The 20,076-nt window shown below is 32.7% G+C and overlaps 1 protein-coding gene across 1 annotated transcript in view; it reads left to right on the top strand.

The window, feature by feature from the left end:
• The window catches only part of LOC124642954 (nephrin), a 110,399-nt gene extending 91,171 nt beyond the window's left edge, over positions 1-19,228 (top strand). The window contains exons 11-25 of the mRNA XM_047181755.1: positions 56-220; positions 866-1,024; positions 4,743-4,874; positions 6,369-6,449; positions 7,088-7,370; positions 8,247-8,482; positions 9,102-9,210; positions 9,474-9,643; positions 10,957-11,127; positions 12,092-12,291; positions 12,725-12,893; positions 13,371-13,489; positions 15,337-15,472; positions 16,336-16,439; positions 17,462-19,228. Coding sequence (XP_047037711.1) covers positions 56-220; positions 866-1,024; positions 4,743-4,874; positions 6,369-6,449; positions 7,088-7,370; positions 8,247-8,482; positions 9,102-9,210; positions 9,474-9,643; positions 10,957-11,127; positions 12,092-12,291; positions 12,725-12,893; positions 13,371-13,489; positions 15,337-15,472; positions 16,336-16,439; positions 17,462-17,710 — 2,483 coding nt within the window. The 3' untranslated portion in view covers positions 17,711-19,228. The remainder of the gene's footprint in view (positions 1-55; positions 221-865; positions 1,025-4,742; positions 4,875-6,368; positions 6,450-7,087; positions 7,371-8,246; positions 8,483-9,101; positions 9,211-9,473; positions 9,644-10,956; positions 11,128-12,091; positions 12,292-12,724; positions 12,894-13,370; positions 13,490-15,336; positions 15,473-16,335; positions 16,440-17,461) is intronic.
• Positions 19,229-20,076: the final 848 nt, after the last annotated feature.

The raw sequence follows: 20,076 nt of genomic DNA, 5'->3' as shown, positions 1-20,076 counted from the left end.
GGCTTAACCTTTTTGAAACACAATATCTAACCCCCCCCCCCCTTTTCTTCCCCAGGACTACCAATGCAGCAGAAGAAAGGCCTGCACGGAGGAACAGTCTCCACCATCGAGCTGAAGCTGACCATCACCAAGGATCTGAACGGTGCCGTGTATACCTGTCAAGCGATGAATGAAGCGCTCCAGAGAAGTGTGCATGATGCGTTACCACTTAAAGTTTTGTGTAAGTAGTTTCCGCATATGGATAATTAATAGTAAAAAAAAATAAATAAAAAAACACGCTAGTCATGTATTGTCATCAGAACTCAGAGCGAGTGCAATATTTCATCCCAATCGAAGACCGGGAAGTGGGTCAAATTAAGGTTTTAAGATTTTCTTACATACATTATTACAAGTGAAGATAATATATATAAGCGTGTTAAAAAGTAGGTTATTATATAGCAGGTATAAAAGCTGTGTTATTGGTAAGTTTCATAAAGTTGCCTTTGGTAGTTTTTATGTGAAAGTATTACAAACATACACCTTAATACCTGCAGTCTTAAAAACTTGCTTTTCAAACATTAGATTGATGAACAGTGTTTGCTTTTTCCTTCACATTTTAAGAGAGTTAGTTCATACATCTGGATTATGTTTTTGTCCAGAGACTTTTTTTTACCTCAAAGCTAATCTTAACGAAATCTTAAACTATACCTGTTAGGCCGACGTGCAAATGAATAGACATGATAATCAATCTCAATTACAGAGCCTTGTTTAGAGTGAAGAAACTATTTAATTTAAAGTATCGTGCTTTATTTTACTTTTTCATTTAGAAACTTCACGATACTCACTACATCGTTTCACCAAAATTAACCACCCCAATTCTCCCCAGACGCGCCAATCTTCGACGAAACAACGCCATACACGACCGTTGGAGTGGAGAACGAACCCCTCATCATAGTACTCCGAGCTGATGGCAACCCTGGCAGCATCACATATACCTGGACGAAGGATGGACTGCCTATCACGCAGTCTTCTTATAGTACTGGAAGTAAGTAGGAATTTCGTAGAAGATTAGAAGAAGTTTTTAAGTAAGGTATACTGCACATCAGTGGTAACTGTCATGCACCTTAACTCAATAGTAATAAGTACGATTTTCCTATAAAACTTTTACCATCGACTTGAAGTTGACTGTACATACCCAATGGAAAACTTCTTGCACGCCAGATACAAAAGGCTGTGGTTTTATATTTTTGTTGTTATTTATAATATTAATGTGTCAAAATATAATTAATCTCCATATACAACATGTAACTTAACTAACGCACATCCTGAAATTAGTTTGTTCAGAATCGTTTACTGAATCGATTTATATCATTTTTAATATAGGTAATTTTTTATCCCAAAAATAATTAAAACTACGGAAATTATTGTCATATTAACCCTGTACAGTCAAAACAAATTCAAATAGACCGTAACTCAAAGTAATAAGACTTCGTGTATTGTCGGCTTTTTCCGTAGTTTCGTTATGTTGTGTCGAGTCGCGATATTTGCGTGCGTAGTAGTATGACCAAAAAGTTCTCCAAGAATTGGTATAACTAATTTAGTAAATAACAATGCATATACATGTTAAATTAAACATTCAGTGTATGTGTTATGATTATAACATAATATTCTATTTTTTTTTATTTTTTTAAAGGTAACACATAAGCAGGGTAATTCTGCGTTTGATATTAAATGATTGCAAAATATCATGATGGCTTGGAGATTGATATATACCTATTCCAGCGGTATGAAAAAGATCAAAAAATTATATAAAAATGATTTTTGAATTGTGCAATTGGCAGCTTTGGAAAAAAAATACGATCACGTATGTTCCCAAAAAAATACAGCAAATAAATCTATCCAAAATACTGAACTATTAGTGATTCTAAACGCAAAACCCTAATAAATATTTCTATGCTTTTCTGTATTTTTTACAATTTATTCAAGTGCAAAACATAGAATTGAAGTAACAAATATTTAGAGGTCTGTTGAGACCCAGACATTTAAAATTTACGACTAGCTGTCATTTTTCACCTGTCAGGCGTATTTCGTCCCTATATCTCTTGCGATTTTGTAAATTCAAAACATATTTTTTTTTGCTTTTTTTAAAATGTTATCTGAAACTAGCAACTTTTTATCAAGCGACACCTAAATGAAGCGGTAAATTGTGACATATACCAATAGGAAATTTTATCAAAATCGGTGTAGCCGTTCGTCGCATAAGCATAGGCAATTAACGTACCTACTTTGAAGAATTGTTAACTATAATACTTTAAAACTGTTGTATTACTAAATATTTTAAATAAATTCTTGTCTCAAAAGTTTGCGTGTCTAAAAATAAAAGTAGCCAGAATTGTGATAAATTATTAAAACAAAATAATCACTTCTAAAAACCTACTTAAAAAAATATTTGCAAATTAAAAAACCATTAAAACAAACTGTCTTTCTTTTCAAACAGAACACTAAATTAAAACATAATTTGGAGATGTAATCAAAATAATTATTTTCTTTTACAGAAAAGAACTTAGGTACAATGGTCTAATTAGAAATTTCTTTTAATTAACTGAATGAGCGCTTTTATGAAGCACTCATTTTAATTATTGTCTTTTGCAGACGTGTTTTTTATCTAATTCAAAATGACATCTAAAATTATAATATTCATATCTCTATGATATTTTCCCCTAACACTTATATGGTACCTAGCCTTGTCGTCCCACTGCTGGGCACAGGCCTCTTCTCATACAGAGAAGGAATGAGCATTAATCACCACGCTTGCTCATTGCGGATTGGTGATTTCAGACTATATATAGTCCAGGTTTCCTCAAGCTGTTTTCCTTCACCTTTACCCAGTTATTGGTGTCTAAGCTACACTTAGAAAGTACAAAATAACTTTCTATAGTTTTATTGGTACTGACCTAATCTAGAATCGAACTCGCACACTTGTACTTGAGAAGGTGGTTTCACCCGTAAATCACAGCTTAAATCAATGACAATTCGATAATCGTGTTCAAATGTAATTCAAAAACGGTAACCAAACATTCAACCATTAAAATAATTCCGTACAATTTAGTTATTAACAAAACACCATTAACATTTGATGCAAACAAACTTTGTTTTGTAATTAACTGTAATAAAGCCGGAAAACAAACTATTATCACTTTGGTATGCAATTTAAGTTAAACTAACTATTAATGATTGTGGTCCGTTAACAGGGGCGCGATTCTACTAATTTTACTCAAGCGACATACGATTCACATCCGATTGAGATCCAATCACGACTCAATTACGATTGAAGCGTATGTGGCATTCCGCAATTTTTTCTTTTAAATAAACGTTTTTATCCGTTTCTGTGATTCAATAATGAATTATATTGTCTGCAAATTATTTACAATTGCAATATGATTGTAGAGCAAACTACCGTATAGACCAAATGGCAGACCAATCTAATGTCATTGGAATACGATTGGTCTTATATTAGAAGCAGAATGCCCGCTAAGGTTAAAACTGCTATTGCGATTCAATTTTGACATTATTGACTTAGCAGAATCGGGCCCCTGTTGTTGTGAGTACAAAAATGCCGGCGGTTTAATATCTAAATAACTGTAGGTTAATGTTACCGCAATTCGTTTGTTGTTAATTAGTGTATCTGTTTTAATTGTTTATTTTATTTTGGAAGTAAATATTTGATGGAAACTGATTATTAAATTTGAAATCATAGTTTTATTAGTTGTGCCACTGAAATTATCGCATTTTGTTGGGATTTCAACTACTTATTAGCCAGATCAAGTCATAATCTAACTATAGATATCATTGCAAAATAATTTCAGGTCATAATCTACCTATATCATTACAAATTGTTATCTGATTTTATATTGTTTTTTTGCCACCATAGACATTTCCAAACTATTTTAGTTACCTGGTTATATAATAATAGCTTATACCAGCGGTTTCACTGGCGTCCTGTAGGAAATCCTTCTCTCACAAGGATAAAAAGTATAGCGTTCCTCAATAAATGGACTATCTAACATGGGAATCATTTTACAAATCAGACCACGAGATTCCTGAGATTAGCACATTCAAGCAAACTTTAGCTTTATAATATGAGTTTAGACTAAAAACGCCCACATTACCACTACGAACAAAACACACGAAACTTGAGTAAATATGATTAATGAATGTATGAGCCTAAAACGCTTATTTGTCTTACATAGTCATGCGGGTGTAGCCTAACAGAGAAACAAGGGCTAGAAATGTGGAGCGATTAATTATACAGCAATAATAAAGGTTTACACTTGATGACAATGAATCTGACCTAGTTGCATTTTTTTTAATTTTAGAATTTATTGAAATAGCAGAGTAGCCTTATAAGTCTCAATCGTACAAAAGCTTTTTTTCGCTCAGAGAAGCATTTATTCGCAAGTGTTGCGATCAATCTTATATTGATCTAGATATTATGGCAAGATATATAACAACTTGTTACATCAAATTGTCGATTACACAATATTTTTATAGTTTTTTGCTAATTTTTTTCTCTATTTAAATGGTGCTTAAATTATCCTACAATAACTCGCTTACTTCACTTTAACGATTTTATCTCCAAGCCATATATTCTACATATCTACATCTAGTAATTTGTGACCGACCAATATTTTATACTGCCAGGAGTACTATTTTTCAACATCTCACACAATAAACTCTTACGAATCTATTATCTTTTTCCCTAGATGACAGGATAATATCAGAAGGCAGTATGCTGAACATGACGAAACTGACGCGTCACGATGCGGGCATCTACACGTGCGAGGCTGTCAACTCTCAGGGCAATGCTGTCGCTAATATTAGCGTTTCTGTACATTGTAAGTATTTTTTTAGCTGGGTACTTTTTTTTGCAAGTAAGTTCTCTGACTTCGGGGTATGGAAGGCGTTCATAGAAAGTTTAGGAGGAAAATCTATGTACTTTCTCACTAAAATACACATTTTAAATCATGTCTTTTATATTATTACTAGCTGTTGCCCACGTTATGTCATAATTTTGATTTTTACTTTTTAATTAGAAGGAAAACTGTCATATCTGACATTCAGAAAGAGAAACTGTACTGTGAAACTTTTTTAAAAGTTAGTTAAAAATATTTAAGAGGCCGATTCGAAATATGTTACTGTGCCTAAGATTTATTTTACCTAAATATATAATTTATTTTTCAAAGAGAACCTTCTCACAAAATATACCACAAGAAAATTACCTCTGACCTAATTAACAACAACTATGTCGTGAAAGCAAAAGGTCAGCTTTCCTCGGAACATAATTTTAACTACAAAATACTTACAAGAACCTCCATTGGTTCGAAACAGAATTGTTGATAACTCATCCTCCGACCCTTTTTCCCAACTATGTTGGGGTCGGCTTCCAGTCTAACCGGATTCAGCCGAGTACCAGTACTTTACAAGAAGCGACTGCCTATCTGACCTCCTCAACCCAGTTACCCGGGCAACCCAATACCTCTTGATTAGACTGGTGTCAAACTTACTGGCTTCTAGACTACCTGTATCGACTGCCAAGGATGTTCAATGACAGCCGGGACCTAAACGTGCCATCCGAAACACAGTTAATGGTGTATTGTAATTCTAAGATAAACTTAGAAAGTACATACAAACTTAGAAAAGTTGCATTGGTATTTGCCTGACCTGGGATCGAACCTCACTCATACTTGAGAGGTTGGTCCTTTACCACGACTCAGAATTGTTGATCAACTATTGTCTATAATGTGCTTATCAAACTTGCAAAGGGTTACAAATTGAAGCGTTCTGAAACCCTATTTAACTAATGGTAACTTGCAGGTTAATGACGGTTCCGGAACGATTAATTCGATTAGAACGCCTTACGAGCAATGGAATGTGTGCACTTGATTGCAGAAAAATTGGGTCAATGTTTTTAGTTTTAGTGGAGTGAGGGGTTAAATGTTTGGGGTATTGTAATTTGGTATGTTTGGGGTGCGATGTGACAAAATGTTCCGCTGTTAAAATATGTGACAATATTTAGTTTAAGACTATTTTTTCTATAGACGATACTTATTTTTTTTACCTTTTTTTTTATTTGAACTCCCTTTTTCCTTCGATTTCACCAGCGTTTCATGGGAACAATTTCACGTACCCGGATAAAATATAGCCTATGCCTTCCGGAGATAGAGTTGCTTTCCAACAGCGATAGAATGTATTAAATCGATTCAATAGTCTAAGAGTCTTTAGTATACAAACGAGCAAAAATAAATTCCCCTTTATACATAGACACAGAACCTTCTTCATAAAACTTTTCTAAAGTAATAACAGAAATTAACTTGATATTTTTCTTTTAGATCCTGCGAGCATTAAGTCGGTGTCTCAGCATGAGGTACTCAGTCCCAATCAAGATGCATTGCTATCTTGCACTGCTAATGGTAAGATGTTCTTTTTATTTTATTTAGATAATTATATGACTTTTCTATTTTCTTTTTTACTTTATTTTTTTAAATCAAATATGTACACTATATATTTATACATACAACCTTAAACTACTTATTTTCTAAAAAAGTAAAAAAGATATATACAAATATACTTTCCCATTTATTTTGTATGTTATATTTAAGTAAATGAGGAGTACTGTTGACTAAAAAATAAAGTTGTTATTGCTTTATATTTTGTATTAAAATATGTTGGTCGTTTTCGCTTCAATGCAGTGTAAATATTGCATTTCGTGGTAACGGTTGTTTTTGCTGTTAATTAATTAAATTTTATTTGGTGGAATGTTAATTAAAACATGTATTAACTCAATAATGTTTTCCACATATTTTTATGAAAATTGAAGGAATTTGTCAACATCGGTATTATGTATTTCTAGATTTTTTTTTTCTGAAATTTTTCATTTATGTGTATCATATAAATTTACTTTTTACTAAGGATATTATTCCCATTCGTATTTCAAATATCAATTATTAATCATTTTTATAAAGATTTTTGATGTTGATAATGGTTTCATATAAGTACCTCGAAGTTTCTCTAATTTAACTACGAAAACTAACCACCCCTTCCATTACAGGAAACCCCCTAACAGCCGACAACATACGCTGGGAACGAAAAGGCTACAGCATCAACCCCAACCACGTATCCTTCGAGCCTCGGAACTCCACCAGCACTCTGCTCATCAAGTCAGCAACCCGTGCAGATGTAGGAAACTTCCAATGTGTAGTAGACAACGGGATTGGTAGTGAAGCTAGGCAGGATGTCATGCTGGTTGTGAGGTTTAAGCCTGAGCTGGACAGCTCGCCGAGTCTGATGAAATCTGCCTCCAATGTGGGGCAGGTTGGGAGATTGACTTGCAAGTAAGTATTGAAAACTCAAACTCATTTGTTCAAATTTGGCTGCAAAACAGCACTTTTTGAAAGTCAAAAATTAACAAAAGACCAAAAGGATAAAATAAATGAAAGGTGGTAGTTAAAGTAGATTGAACATAAAATTGACATTGAAGAAGTAATTTAAATGGTCACCCATATTTTGTGCAGTAAAGTGTAACTAAGCTTTTTAATTTATATATAGCTATTAAAAAAATACGGCCCTTAAGTTACTATAATAAGAGACTTTTTAGGTCACCAAGCATCAAATTTTGTTTGGAATACATATTTAGCACCACATTTTTTTTTGTCTTACCTATATTTATTTTACCTAAAAATAAGTCTGCCTATACTAAACAGGAAAATATTAAATATAAGGAGGAGTGAAGAAAGTAGCCTAAGTCTGAGTTATTACGTCAAATACGACGTGAACCGTCAGACAAAGTGATTTATGAATAGAAAGGTTTTTAGCTAACTTTAGATCTAGGTTAGGGAAATGTTTTAGTTAAACTATTTATATTGACCTTCCCGTTTGTCTATCTAAGATATAAGTTTATCAAAATTTAATTGAAAACTGTAACCATTTTGAAATGATCGATCTTTTGAAATCACCTCTTTAATGTCCAAAAGAAAATTAGCAACCGTATTTTTAAAGAGTTCTCCAAAGTACAGGCTCTTATGGACACACTCAGAGACATTTAATGGTTAAGCCGTTCCTTAGTGCAGAATTTCTATGAGAATCTGTTACTAAGGAGTGACTTAGTAATCATTAAATGTCTCTGAGTGCGGGGGTTAATATTGTAAACCAAAAAATCTAAGACTTTAAAAAAAGTATTCCCATAATTAAAAACTATCGATATATTTCAGATGCAAAGCAGCCCCCGCACCAAACTTCACTTGGTCGAAAAACGGCGCAAAACTCCCTGTAAACACATCCACAAAGTACTATGCAGAATACCACAAATTGGACTCGATCACGTATACCTCGGTACTACTGATCAGTGATGTTAGTTCCTCAGACTATGGGTCCTATGAATGCGGAGCCAGGAATGACCTTGGGTTCTCCACTACGTCCGTCAAACTGGATATTACTAGCGCCCCAGGTAAGGAGATAATTTAGACTGAATATTACTTCTAAATAAAACTATTTTTACGAATTTTATCGCGGTTATATCATCAACATCCTCCTGCCCTTATCCCAATTTTGTTTGTGGTCGGCGCAGCATGTTTTCTCCTTCCATACTCTTCTATCTGCCGTCATCTCACAAGTAACATTATTTTGTACCATATCTACTCTATATCCATATTTTATCGCGGTTATATAAATATTGTTTAATCCCGACGTTTCGGATCCCTGAATATTACTGTTTAACTGAACACTATAACTTGTAATTTAGGTTAGGTTTAGTAGCATCTTTTGTTATATTCAGGAAAGACGTCACTGGCTGTGTTTTTACTAAGCACATTGATAATATAAGTTTCGAGTATTTCAATCAGTTACTCATATAACTCAAAGTTAAAGGATTTCAGGACACAGAATGCCACAATTTCATTTTGAGTGTAATTTTGTAGCTAAATAATTTTCTAATGAGTTAAGTAATCTTATTGCTTTTGAAAAAGAAGCATTACCCCAATTGATTCTGCTTATATTTTTCAATGTCTATAGATACATTCATTCGCCTTTGTGAATGTGGTAGATATTAATAATATCCTTTGTTTTAGATCAAGTGATATCACTATTGGTGACGAATGTAACCCATAACACGGTGACGCTGCAGTGGGTACCAGGGTTCGACGGGGGACTGCAGTCCTGGTATAGGATACGATACAGGTTAGTTATCAATATCTTATAGCAAAGGAATCAATTATTTTATTTTGAACAAATAAGTCTACTGTAGCCTTTATTGTTACGGGTCTGGATTTCGAAACCCAGCGATAAGTTGTCTAATGAATAATCAATTCATTTAAAAAGCAATATTTGTAGTGACTTAAGTATTATAACGAAAAGAGCCGATTAAAAAGTCAATAACAATAAAAACGGATAAAAGTTTAACAACGTAAAGACGAGAATTTTAATCAAACTCTTATTTACAGGAGAATATTCGAAGAATCATACAAATACGAAGATGTAGTACCAAGAAACGCTACCACATTCACTATCGGAGGGTTAGATAGAAACACTGATTACGTATTCTCAGTTATGGCAATCAACAAAATTGGTCAAAGCAAATACAGACCTGATGACACCAAAGTTACCACACTAAGTAAGTTTACAACTACTTTATTAATATTATTTAAACTTCAACTCAAAGACGGAGATATGAAATGTAAACTTTATATCAGATTGTATGAATACTATAGTGAGCCGTTTGATCTTGTCAAACAGACTTCTCATGCCAATCTCACATACTTTTTACAATAAGAGAGAAAACATTAAAATGATAAAAAATACTTGAACTTCAACGGGTTCGAATCCCAACGATAAAAACAAAAAATATTTCACATTTCTCCTAGATCTGTTATTTAAAGTAAAATGGTTCCACAAGGTACTACACTTGGTCTAACGCACTTCAAATCTTTCCACGCTGCTCAGATATGATCCCTTCATCAATACAGTCTTCTTCCGAAGAATATAACTACAATGTACCAGGAGTTTTTATTATTACTGGTACAATTGTGGGAACGGCATTAATTCTCCTTAATGTATTGCTGATCGGATTCTGTCTGCATAAGAGGACCAATAAAAGGATCAGAGGTTTTGAATCAATCGATATTTTTGGATTTATTTTGTTAGATTGTTAGATTTAGTCTTAGCTTTTGGTGTTGTGATGATTTCTATTTTGTTGCTGTATTTTTTAAAGTAATTTTCTAAGAACACTTAAAGTGTAAGTGACTCGTGAAAAGAAGAATAATAGCATTACCCCGTTGAGCAATGAAAATTTCCCTATCACTTCCACTAAAAGCAATTTCAGTTAAAGCATTTGGAACGGAACAAAAAATGTAGATAGCTACCACTTGAATTGTAACATTAAAAGCATATCTTCTGAGACGAAAGCTCTTCAACCGTCAGTTACAAAGAGCGACCGTGAAAATTATATTACAGTCAAGGGCATCATGAAAAGTTCGCTCAAATAGTAACTTACTCTTGAATTTTGTTAGAAAGTATATTTCTCACTTTTTAACGAAAGCAAGTATTACAAAAATGAAAATTTTGTTGAGCAATGCTAAATTTATAGAGATACACATTGTTATAGTTTTTGTGATAAAAAAGCATTTTCTATTTAGTCATGTTTAAGACAGATGAAGTCTCATTTTTCATATTATTTCGGTTAGAAACATCGGATTTAAAACAAAGTCATTTTTTACTCTTTGAAAACAATACAGATAGATGAAGTTGCTACTTTTTGTGTGCAAGGAGAATTGAGTGTTATTTAAAAACAATGGTTTTTATCTTCATTTTTTTTTTACAATTAATTTCAAATATTTTTGGTCAACAAAACTAAAATCGTCACAATATTTTTTTTTTAATTTTTCTTTTGCATTTTTTTACTTATTTTTTTGTTTCTCTTTTTTAAAGCTTCTTCAGAAGTAGGCGAGCTGAATGTTGTATCAACGGAATTCGTAGAAACTGCTGATGTTTCCAAATCTGTAGTTATTTACGTATCAATCACTGGAGTTGTATTAGTATTGATAAATGCTGCTTTAGTTGCTTGTTTTGTATTAAAAAGGCGCTCCAGACGTCTAAAAGGTAAGTATCCTGTTTTATTTTCTTTGCTTTCTTTAGTATTATTTTGTCTTTGATGTTGTTTATCTAAATGTACTGTTTGTAATGTAGCTGTTTCATCTTCTGACAAATGTTAATCAACGATGTGTCCTTTCTTATTTTTCAGTTCAGTGATTGTAAAAGTAGTTAATTTATGCGCTGTCTAAATAGCTGCGTTGATTAGTATTTTGTTCAAGATGATAAAAGTACAGTTGAATAATTTCACCTATTTATATTTCTGAGTGATATATTTTTCAAGGAGTTCAAGCAATGTGGTTGATACGTGACTCTTGGTAAATTTATTCCAGGTGCTAAGCTCAGTTTGTCCCAAAGGGCGAAGTGTCTATAAATTCTTACGTAATAACATTATTATTTTGAACAAAATTTTGCTTATTTTACTTAATTAATTCTACCTTGTTAGAACGTAACCCTTTTTAACGTCAATTAATAACTTCATGTAAGATGCTTGGATTCTTGACAAATATTCCACTCTTGGTGAATATTTAATTTATTCGTATTGTAAACCTTATTAAGTATAATTTTATTAAAGGTATTGGTTTATTCATATACATTTTGTAGAAACAATAATCATGCAATTATTAATTTAATAACGATATTAATTAAAAGTTCACTTGAAATTGCACAACAAAAAATATGATTAAGTTAATTTAATTTAACTGTACGATTTAATAATTACTGATTCGTTTAATACTTTAATGAACATAATTTTATTTGTAATTCTTAATTATAGATGATAATTACAATTGCCTGTTGCAATGAATTCAGAAATATTACCTACAAAAAGCCACATCTTTATCGTCCAAATCATTATCTACCTTATGAATTACAACACTAAAATAACTTTCCTTTGCAAGCTCATACCAAGGACGCCACACTTAAAAATCAACCTTATTACCTATATCACTAAATTCATTTTCCGTTACAACAGAACAAGCGGGCCAAGCGTCAAAATCAGCCACAATAGAAATGTACGCACCATCGTCATACAATGATACTATGACTGGAGAGACTCTAAGCTCTGTCTCTGAGAAGTCAGAGACGTATTCTCAAGATGAAGGAGCTGATGATAGACAGCCTCCGCCGATTCCTGAGGTGCCTTCTATGCCGACTAGGCATATGTTGAGTCAAGTAAGGAACACAAATAAATTACCTGTAGTTAGTTAAGTGTAGTTAGTTAGTTTTAAGTTTTTCATTATAATTCTGAATAGGTATTTCTGTCAATAGTATGCGTCGTCACTCGTGTCATAATGAAGCTACTTATAACATCTGTACAAAAAATATTACACGTCCTTTCAAAGTTTTCATTCCATCTTTCTTGTAATTTATTCAGCTTTTTACTGAGAATATCTCACAAAGATACATTCTTATTTTTTGTGCTTTCTAAATTCTGATCATCAGCAATATTCAATTCAGCATACATGCTTTTGAAGGTCAGCTTTGCGTTCATCTAAACCAGAATTTTGGTTAAATATAACACTATCTCTCTAACTTTACCACTTTAACTATCACCTTCTACCCACATTATAAGCGAATTCTAAATCATCCCTTCTCTTCCAAACAGACAACAGACGCCTTCCTAATGGATGACCAAGGTCTGGTCATTCCGCCGCCCCTGGACTATCCTCCGCCGAACTACGCGGTATATGATGGCGGAGACCACGCCAGGACACTGCCGCATCCTCATAGGCATAAAGATATTAGTGGGCATAGTACGCTGGGTAGGAGTGCTGGTAAGCAATCATTGGATTCTTTGATTGAGTTTAGTTGGTTAACAAAAAATATTTTAATGTTACGTAACTTAAGGTTCTACCCAAAAGTATTTTACGTCAGTGTGACAGTGAAATATAGAAATACAGTGAAATATAGGAGCAGTCATAAAATCTGGGTCGTCAAAATGAAACATATTGATAGTATGTTCAGTCTAGTATGATTTTAAAATTGTAGCCAGTAAACCTTTAGGATATATTATTGTTTAAACAAACTATGGTGAAATTACTACTTGAATTTCTCTTGCACAGTCATTTGTCAATCAAAGTGAAAACTATTGACCTAACTCAACCTTCCTCAGTATTCAGCAATCTTATTTCAACGTTGTTTTAGTTTTTTTTTAACTTGATCTCACAGCCCAAATTACCTTATTAAAACACTAATATACCACATAAAATAATACTTTAACTTTTACTAAATACACAATATTCTTCGCACAGGCAAACCGAACTACGTGCCCGCTCCAAGCCCGATGCCGCCACTAGACGGCTCCTATTACAATATGGCGTCAGACCGCTACTTGTCATACCCGCCGCTCATCGGAGAATATTTGCAGCAGGTAAGAGTTTATTACTAGTATTATTTATGTAGGGTAAATCAAGGGTATTAGGTAGGATTGATATTTTATCCCACCCAAAACAAAAATGTGAAAGGCTGCCAAGTTCGATAATATGGGAATGCTTCGCCTATAAAAGAAGTGAGATCTGAATAAGTACCAAGTTCCATACACATACCTCAGTTAAAAATAGTTACTTTTTAATCATGTTAATTGGCAAGTTTTCACACACCTTGTTATAAACCTTCTAAACGCAATGAATCAAGTATATAATTTTCTATTAAAACTTGCCAAGTAACATCATTAAAAAGTAACTATTTTTAACTGAGGTATGTGTATGGAACTTGGTACTTATTCAGATCTCACTTCTTTTATAGGCGAAGCATTCCCATATTATCGAACTTGGCAGCCTTTCACATTTTTGTTTTGGGTGGGATTTCATTTATTTTTGTAAGGTTGTTTATTTTATTTTTTTCTTATGATTAAGTTAGTTAAGGAAATGTCTCATTTATACTATCTTTCAGATTTTTGAATATGCACTATGCTTCTTACAAAGAAATGAACTAGATTAACTAAATGGACTAGATTTGCCAACTGACTGACATGACATGTTATCATATATTATGTTCGTGGATCAAAGTTACACATTCGTTATTTTCGAAAGTGACTCACACTTGGCCGTTTTCAGATTTTTACTTTACTTTGACTAAATAAAAACCTTTGTAACGAATTTCAGATCGGTACGACCATTCGAAGATATATTATATAAATATAGATAAATTTAGTTCGTTTTAATTCCTTAGGGGTATAAATTTACACCGAGTATAAAACACCTTCATTATTTTGAAACTGACTCACACTTGGCCATTTTCAGATTTTTCCCTTTACCTTGACATAAAGACCTACCTCCATGCCAAATTTCAAGTCAATACGACCATTGGAAGTGGTCTAGGTTTTTGATGAGTGAGTCAGTCAGTCAGTCAGTGAGTGTATAGTAAAAATAGCGATTTTCTGACGTCAATATCTCAAGACCTACAATAGGTATATTAATGAAATTTTGTATTTTAGATAAGTGAGGGGGTCTCAACAGATACTAGAAATTTGATATGCGTAAATAAAATAGATTTTGAGTTATAGGGGGGTAGAATTTGGCCCGAAATGGTTCGTGTAATATAACCCACGGCCGGTGTGTCGCGTTTTTTTGCTCGAACTTGGCGGACACATTGCCGTGTGTCTAGATGAAAATGTTAGTTATTATCTAGTTGTTGTCCAAGGTACCAGGTTCATGAGAGAGCTGTGGGAGAAAAGTTGCTTACATGCATACTCTGATGTATATGGACTATCAAGTTTCATTAAAATATGTTGAGCATCTTACGCGTGAAGAAGTAACGCACACACTCACAAACTGTCGCCTTTACACATATAAGTAATGTTAGTGTGATATCATTTCTATCCCTACTGATATTATAAATGCGAAAGTAACTCTGTCTGTCTGTTACGCTTTCACGTCTAAACCACTGAACCGATTTTAATAAAATTTGGTTCAGAGATAGAGTTGACCTTGAGAAAGAACATAGGATAGTTTTTATCCCGGACTTTTGAAGAATTCTCTTGGAAACGCGATATAACCGAACTCTACGCGGGCGAAGTCGCGGGCGGTAGCTAGTAATTTATAAAGTACTGAAAGATCTAAGACAATCCAGTTCGGCTAAGTATTATGTAAGACGCCTTTTAGTAATTAACCAGTTTACCTTACCACAAACAAATTTACCTAAAACCACCCTCACATAATACAATAGACAATTACAACCAACCATACACAATTTTTTAACCTCTAAATCCCCCAACAGCAACAAGGCCGTACCCCGACTCCCCCGCAGCAATACGGGGGACAGCCGCTCCCCAAGCCGCACCTCATGAATGGGGGATTGAGCACCGGGTCCCCATCACACATGGCTAGCCCACCCCATAGTTACGCACTTGATGGTAAGTTTTTAACACGCTTATATTAGCTTCACTTGTAACTATGTATGTAAGAAAATCTTGGAATCTTTATTTGACCCGCTTCCCGGTCTTCGATTAGGAAGAAATTTTGCACACGCTCCGAGTTCTGATAACAATACATGATAGCGTGTTATTTTAGTCTCTTATTTAAATAACTTTTTTCACATTTTCTTCTCTGTGAGCCATTGTTTTGGGGTATGTATTTTGTTTAATGTTTTTCATCTCCATTTCTTCTAAGTTAAATTGCTATTGATATATTGAAATGATTTGAGTGCTTTAAGAAACTTAGGAATCACCTCGAGGTCATTGGTTTGATTCCCATTGAGAGCAATAAGGTCAAGCATAGCATTGGTCAACTAAATAAATAAGTAAATGAATAGATAAAAATTGAAGTCTCTTGACCGGATCTTGGGGAGTTGATAAACAATTTACATTGGTATTTATCTTGGTTTTTATGTAGGTTGGTATTTATGTAGGTTCGATTCCTATAATATTTTTTTTGTATATTTTCTTGCCTAAATGCAACATAGCCACGTCTTTTTTACGAAAAGCAGAATCTATACTCCACCCAAGCGGAGAAGAATGGAGAAGTTTTTAAACAACCAACAAATAAAATTTCGTTTTTCAAACGTCTGGTCTCCGCTCACTCAGTTGTATCCCTGAACGGAGAAATCCCATTGGTTATTCGAAAACTTCTCCAGTGCACTCTGCCTTAGTGAAATCTAGACCTTACTTGATGATAATCATTATAACCTTAGCTTCTCTCATTTCTCATCCATGTGACTAACCCCTTATCACTACAAAAGGGCTCAGCTACATGTAACAATGAAGAATTCTATCTGTAGACAGACAATCGGCTGGGGGTACACTGAGGCGGCAGAGGATGGACAAGATGGCCGCCGTCCCACCTCCCGACGTTACTGTACTGCATCAGGGTAATTGTGCACAGGTAAGAGTTTTGATATTGAAACGGGATTTTAAGGAAAGATGGATTGATTAAAAGAGGACGTGAATAGGAAGGGAGTGGATGGTAGTATGATGGCTGATAGAGAGGAGTTGAAACGTTGAAATAACATATTGAGCTGACCACAAATAACTTGGGAACAGGGCAGGAATAAGAAGATTAAAACTGGCGTTTGACTCAAGACATAAGGTGAATGGAGAATATTTCATTTTTATGTATAAACTACTTTTACTTTTAGTGTACTTCAAGGGTTTATCCTCTCTTAATATGCTAGATTTGATTTTAATTTGTTTAGTTTAAAAAATATTTGAAGCATTTTTAAAATGAAGGACGTGTAGGTAGTACCAGCGGACTAAATAATACTGAAGCTTAATTCTCCTATTCTTTAATTAATTATTGCTAATCAAATCCAATAGATCTATTTAACAAGAGTTCCGCCTAATTACTGCAAGTAATTATAAATTACAAACAAACAGACGTAAATACCAAATAATTACTTCAAAAAGATCAAAAGATCCTATTGGACTCCTAAATCTTGCTCACAATACTTTTTCAAAACCAGTTAAGCTTGAACGATCTCATAATTTAAGATTAATTAACAACAAATTCGTTCCATTGCTAAAGCTTCGAAATTCCAATCTTCGTAAAGTTTTCAATGGATTTCAAAATCCTCAAGTTTTTGCTAAACTTTGTCATTTTACGCTCAAAACGTAATTGTGCGAATGCCGTAAGAAAATACTTGATTCAATTTTCTATTGGGCTCGATCGAAATAGACTGTTTAGTTGGTAATTTTGTGAAATTTGATTTTGATTGGACTTTATAAAGCTCTGGGCTTATGGAGCTAAATATAATAATTTCATAGTACTTCTTGGAAAAAAACTGACTGGCCTAAAACTCCTCTTTCAAAAGTCCAAACAAAAACGTGATGGCATGTCTCTCTACCGCTATATTATCTTTAAGACAAAGTACCAGTGATATGTTCTCTAACAAAATCCTTTTATTTCAGCATCTAGTCCAGACACCAGCCCCAAAACAGCCCCAGTCGATCCTAAAGGACCCCTCGCGCCACAAATATGGCAACCAGTACGGTAGTCCCATATCATCGAGCACGCCGCAGAACTCCAACCAGATTCTGACAGTTCAGAACCTCACTTCTGACGTCCCACAATACGGGACCATCAAAAAAGAAAACAAAAAACAAAACGTAACCATCGATGAATCTTTTAACAAAAGAAGTGAAACGCACGTGGTCTAAAGTGTAAACTAAAAAGTGACCAACTAAAACTAAAAAGTGACAATCTTAAATACAAAAAGTGACAAACTAAAAGTGTAAAGGCTATGAGTGTAAAACGTTTATGTGAAGTGTAAATAAATGGACTAGATAAAATTGTAGATAGATTAAAAATAATTGAATGTGATACATGAACGAACTCTCAAAACGATTAGTGTCCATCTAGATAGATATGACATTGCCTAAATTAGAATTTGGGCTAGTCGGGTTGTATTAAAAATGTTCGACTGACTTATCATATTATATATAGGTAATACGTCCAAATGACATAGACGAACAAAAAAATATGATTTTTTCAATGTCCAATTGTAAAATCATTTTAGATAATACATTTAGATGGTAAATGTACGATTTTATTCTTTTTAATTTTTGTTTAAAGGCTGGATCTTGTGTTGTTCGACAATTTGATGGACGCTAGAATAAAGAAATTTAATTAGATTTAAAAGTGTCATTTTAAAATTAAAATGACATTAGTGTGTGATGTCAGTGTCAAATTTAATCGTGACTCTCTAGAACTTTAAAATATAAGAAGGGTCCTAAAATGTTGTTTTCCGGAAAAAACAAACCGTGCAAATTGTCGAACAAATAACTCAAATGTGTGAATCCAAAATTTTTATTGATTCCATAAAAGGATCTCTCGTAATTAAGTTTTTAAGATAATTATGATTGTTATAAAATACGATTTTTCGAAAAATCAAGAAATTATTAAGTCGGGAAAAATTTTGAATTTTATCCTGTCATCGTTTTTTAATTAAAATTGTTCTCTAGGATGTTAAACACATTTTTATTGTTAGAAATGGTTTTCGAAACTTATGAAGTTGTTCCTGACGATTTTTCTAATTAATTTCATACTTTTACTTACATCATTATTTCAGAAAATTTTCAATTAAATAAAAAACTATGATAAAAGACCCCATTACGTAATGTGTCAAATATTGAACGACTGTCATTTATAATCTGTAAATTGTATTTTTTTTACAAATGTAACTGTATACATATTTACAGTTTTTATTATTATTTTGTAAATTTTTACTCTTAAGTTACTTTTCTCTGCATTTTTACGATGTAAATAAGAAAAAAATAATAATACTCAAAGCGCGAACTGACAATAAAAATAAGTTCAATTAATTTTAATTTATGTCCATCTTGATTCTATGTAAATAGTATAATTATGTACCTAATTGTATTTTTTTACATTAATAGCATTTCAGCCCCAAAATTTAATCGGTCATAATACACATGCCAAAGTTTTATTAATTTTAAACTTTAAGTTATTAAGATACTTAATTATTTTCTATTATATTTTCTTTACATCGATCTTGTAACAATTGCTATGATTTTCGCAAAAATGTTGACTGATTGTCAATTTCTTTTGATTATTTCTCCAAATTTGAGAGTCCATCCAATGACGAAATACGATTTTATATTTACAAAAGAAGTCTATTGTTACATTTCGAATAAAAATAAAAAACCTAATAATAATTTATTTTGTTTTATTTTTTCGTTCCTTTTATTTTTTTCCTTTTTAGATGAAACTTCCAATTATTAAAACATATCATACGGGGAAAAGATAAAGTTTTGTTTTGTCTTTTTTCTTTTAACAAATGTATGAACTGAAAAAGTGCCAAAGCAGATCTTTTTTTCGCGACTTATAACTAACCATTTAGATAATAAATTAGCTGGGTTGACGTCCTTCTATATTTAAGTAAATTTAGTGAAATATTAAAAACCGTGCCTTATACTTTTATGCCATTTTGAGAATAAAATATCACTTTAAATATTGCCAATTTAGTATAATGGATATTAAACGAACTTTTTAGTCGTAAGAGCATTAATTTCATTAAATTATAATTTTAGTATGATCATCTCAAATATGAAATCGTGTCTTTGTGTTCTTGAAGAAATTTTAATACAAAAAATGTTGTGAATTTTTATCACCCTTTTGTTTTAACTCTGTCCTTTTTCAAGTTTTCTTTATTTTTACATACATAAATGCCTCTTGTAAAACTAAAAATATTTTACATCACATAAATTATTTTGCAAAAAATAAATTGCTGTTTTTTTTAGTTTTTATTTGAAAAAATATGAGCTTGTCATTTAGTGGTAAGTGCTAATCGAATGTTCAAAACATATTGTCAATATGAATAAGGTAATTAAACTAATTAATTAAACAAGTCAATGTTAAAACTTCGGTAATAATCGTCAGTTTAATAATTATTATGAAAAAGATGTGGTAATTTATTAGATTTACCTATCTTCGTATTTTATTTCTCAATTTCTTTTATTTCTAAGAGTAAAGATAAATTAAATATTTCTTTCCGTTTTGAACC

This window comes from Helicoverpa zea, chromosome 26, assembly GCF_022581195.2.
Source record: "Helicoverpa zea isolate HzStark_Cry1AcR chromosome 26, ilHelZeax1.1, whole genome shotgun sequence".
Taxonomy (NCBI): domain Eukaryota; kingdom Metazoa; phylum Arthropoda; class Insecta; order Lepidoptera; family Noctuidae; genus Helicoverpa; species Helicoverpa zea.
This window is presented reverse-complemented; position numbering and strand designations above follow the sequence as displayed.